The sequence below is a fragment of the Piliocolobus tephrosceles genome, chromosome 18, assembly GCF_002776525.5.
Source record: "Piliocolobus tephrosceles isolate RC106 chromosome 18, ASM277652v3, whole genome shotgun sequence".
In the NCBI taxonomy this organism is placed as follows: Eukaryota; Metazoa; Chordata; class Mammalia; order Primates; family Cercopithecidae; genus Piliocolobus; species Piliocolobus tephrosceles.
In genome coordinates, this window is record NC_045451.1 from 46999358 (window position 1) to 47003331 (window position 3974).

General features: G+C 42.3%; 1 protein-coding gene across 1 annotated transcript in view; it reads right to left on the reverse strand.

Annotated features, from left to right (window-relative positions):
• The window catches only part of ZNF397 (zinc finger protein 397), a 6712-nt gene extending 3035 nt beyond the window's left edge, over positions 1–3677 (reverse strand). Inside the window, exons 1-3 of the mRNA XM_023207692.3 lie at positions 3605–3677; positions 1842–2336; positions 1441–1582 (exon numbers count right to left, since the gene is read on the reverse strand). Of these exons, the coding sequence (XP_023063460.2) occupies positions 1441–1582; positions 1842–2255 (556 nt within the window). The 5' untranslated portion in view covers positions 2256–2336; positions 3605–3677. The remainder of the gene's footprint in view (positions 1–1440; positions 1583–1841; positions 2337–3604) is intronic.
• Between the last annotated feature and the right edge of the window lie 297 nt (positions 3678–3974).

The following is a 3974-nucleotide window of genomic DNA, read 5'->3' on the forward strand; positions in this document are numbered from 1 at the left end:
GGTCACTTCATAGCTCTTTAATCCAATGGGTACTTTCTAGATTATTACTTAGCCTCTCTGTAGCATTGACACTGAGGATCATACCTTCCTTCTAGATGACATTCTCTTCCAGTGATATTAGCCTGATTTCTGTGGCTATTCCTTCTTAGATTCTAGGGTAAATCACTCAAACACAAGCATTCCTCCAGATTCTGTTTTGGACTCTCATGTATCCTTACTCTACAAAGCTTCTACCCTTGGCTTCCATTACAACTTATATTGTAGGCTATTGTCTGACTAATGCCTGCCCAGATCCCCAATTATATTCGTATTTTATTAAGCTCTAAAGTCTTATGCTAAATGGGCATTTTACTTTTGAATATTTCACAAGCACCAAATGTACCAACCTAAACAAATCATCAGATGTATTTGTTTTTCCTTATGTTTTCTCATTTACATGAACAGTACTACCATTAACCAGATTGTTCAAGACTGAAACCTCAGTATCATCCTCAACTCCTCTCCCTCACACTCTAGTTTTAATAATTACCAGATGTTGCAAAGCAATTTAAATGCTGATGAACAGGAGTCAGCTTTTATGTTCTCCACCGCTCACCAGAAGACATATTGATTGAATACACTGTGGCCACTTGGATTATAGCAGTCTCTAATAGGACCATACTCTTTCTTTCCTCACATGATTCTCCATTTGCAGCTAACTTCTAAACTACAAATCAAACTATGTCACTCCCTGTCCAAAATCCTTCAACGGCACACCACTGCACTTAAGAAACTATACAAACAAATTAGCACGACATACAGGTCTTTACGACTGGATCCTATTTTCCTCTCTGGTTCTTCTCTTACCACCTGTCAATTCTCCATTCAAGTCAAATTCAATTACCTGCAATTTTCAGAATGGGTTGTATTCTCACACCTTTGGGATGGTATGGCCTTTACTTGGGCTACTCCTCCTCCCACCCATTTACCTGGCTTTGTCTTACTCATAGTTCAAGTCTTAGCTTAGATTTTCTTCCTTCAGGAAGTATTCCTTGATCCTCTAAGGTTGGGTTAGGTGCCTTTAGATGTGCTCCAACAGTACCCAGTGCCTACTTTTATTCTATAATTTACTACATTGCAACTGCCGTTTTACTTGTCCATCACCCACCTAGACCTGAAACCTCTTTAAACCCAGGGCCTACCACAGTACCAGACATGTATTGATGCTTTATAAAATTACAACATAATGAAATGAGTGAATGAATAACAGGGAAACTGACACAGGAGGGCTCACAGCAATTCATGAGGGGTGAATACAAAGCTGCTAAAGTGAGCACCTCTGGTTTAGAATAATAAAGGTGATGCTCACATGTGGCAAGTTTATCAAGTGCAATTAATTCTGCATTCTCAAAAACAGAAACCTAAGTGTCAACAGTTTCCAGATGATTTCCTATTCCTCACCACTTTTAGGGGAAAGGCACGGTTTCCAGGATTTCAGCTGTGTCTTTAAGGGCTGGAGGTGGATGTTTGGTGACTCTTGGGATGCTCTGAGACATGTTAAATCCTTCCATGGCACTGCTGGTTCCTGTGGACTAGCTGGGACCTGAAATCAGGAAAATATGGTTAGCTTTGTGAGAAAATCCCTAGGAAAACTTGCTTAGTAAAAATCTCAAAGAAGTCAATGATGACATCTCTAGGGAGAAAAGAGCATTCAAGGGTATAGACAAGTATGGCTCTACTAGTCACTTCAGGTTAGGCTTCAGTAGAGACATAAAAATTTTTATCCTACTGTTACGATACCATTACATGCTCCAGGCTGTAAATTCCTCTTCCCACAACACATCACTTTTCTCTGTTCCCACCTGCTGCCCTGGGTCATCAAACTCCCTCTCCAAATCCTCCAACAGGGTCACAGCTTCCTCGCCGCTTTTTGGATTATGTTGCTGAACCCAGATCTGCAGCTCCTCAGGCAGAATGCTCAGGAACTGCTCCAGTACCAGCAGTTCCAAGATCTGCTCCTTTGTGTGCAACTCTGGCATTAGCCACTGATAGCAAAGTTCCTGGAGTTGGCTCAGTGCCTCCCGGGGCCCAGGTGTCTCCTGGTAGCAAAACTTTCTGAACTGCTGACGAAACAATTCTTGGCAGGGTTGAGTACTCCCATTCTGCTTAAATTTCTCATCCCAGGAAAAGTTATCTTCTACTTTTACTAGTATTAGTTCTTGTTCTGGAGGATCCTGCGGTATCAGGGTTGAAATTGCTCCAGATTCCACAGCCATTCTTGGCTGAAACAGCTTAGCAAAAAGCTCAGTACAACTGGGTTCGGTGCTTGAGAAGGAGTGTGAGTAATCTCTTCTTTCCTGAAGGATATAAAAGCAGTTAACTTACAGCAATCAGTAAAATCTCTAAGAACTTGTAATAATAAAGATGAGTAACTTTAGTAATATATTGAAAGGGAGCAGATTCGGGGCTATCACTAAATAAAACGAGATGATAAACTAAAAATCATTAACCTCAATCAGTGTCTCCCATTATGAAGAATTCCTACCACTAATGTTAGAAAAAACTATTTTAGAAGCCAAAGAATGTGTATGCAACATTAACATCAATCACATAGTGAGAAAATTTCCAATTCTCTTTTAATTCTGATTGTATCAAGGAGAAAAATCTCTAACATGTATATATTAATAAAACTTGTAAAACTCTCTTTTAAATGAAATATATGCTTCAGAATCAGACTTCCAAGGGTAAAAATATTTAGGCAGAATTTAGTAATACTGATTTTAAACGTTTATTTTTAGTTACTTTCTATCTAAAGCAAGTAATGCTGATTTTCATTTAAGGTAGTAGTAACATTTTTTTTTAAGTTCACATTAAACATGAGTTGATGTAAATATTGGGTATTTGTCATTTGATCACATTTGGTGTTTACCAACTTACTTCAACAAATACTGAGGCACTTACTGAGCATTAGGTTAAGGTTTTTGCTTATGAATAAATGAGTCTACTGAGGAATTGACCAAGAACAAAGACGTATCTGTAAAATGCTTACCACGTGTTCAAAAACATGATAGGTACCACATACACAAAAGCAGTAAAAAGATCAGTATCAGTTCTGAAAAAGCCTAGAATATCCCAGGAGTAAAAATGTTCAAAAGCAAAATATGGTAACAAATAGTTATTGTATTAAATGTTGTGACACAGACCAAACTTGACCTGATTTTAGGATGGCGAGATATCGATAGGAGTGTATGCCCTTAGTATGTCAGGACAGATGAGTAAAATTCATTCCTCACACTACAGTTAATGTTAGAGATTAATAGAATATTTAGCCTACAAATTTAAGGTTTATTAACCAGTTAGGCTGCACTAACTAGCACTTCTATTTTTATATCCTTGGTTAAACCCGCAGCATTTGCCAAGTCACGGGGTCAGGGGAACTGCGTTTTCCTTTGGAAAGCAGGGTTTTGAGTGCTGGCCTCCTCTGAGTTCCCCAGTCGCTTGGAGACGCCGCGCGGGCCAAGGGGCCGCGACCTGGGGATAGGCAGGCCGAGCAGCGGGGCTCCTCCACTGTCCGGCCCGCGCTCCTAACCCCACCTCCCTCTTCCTAGGGGCCCAAGTCCCTCACCGCGAAGCCCAGGAGCGGCCAGCCACAAAGACCGGAAGTGCGCGTACTCAGTGTTCCGCTCTCGTGCGCTCCGGGTTCCTCGCCGCTCCGCCCCTTGCTCTCAGGTAGCCAATCAGAGCCGCGGGATCAACTGGTCCCACCGCCTTCTCCCGGCCGCCGCTAGTCCGGCGGAACCTCCAAGCCCAGGCGGGGGTGCGCTAGGAGTAGGAGTCCTTGTGAGCTGCGGCACCCGGGGGTCCCCGCAACCCGCCTGGGCCTCGCCACCCTGGCTTTCTCCCGGCGCCACCCACGATTGTTGGTGTCAAGTAATTCCCGAATCCCACTCCCAATTTTCCATTAAAATATTCAGATTTTCGGCCGGGCACGGTGG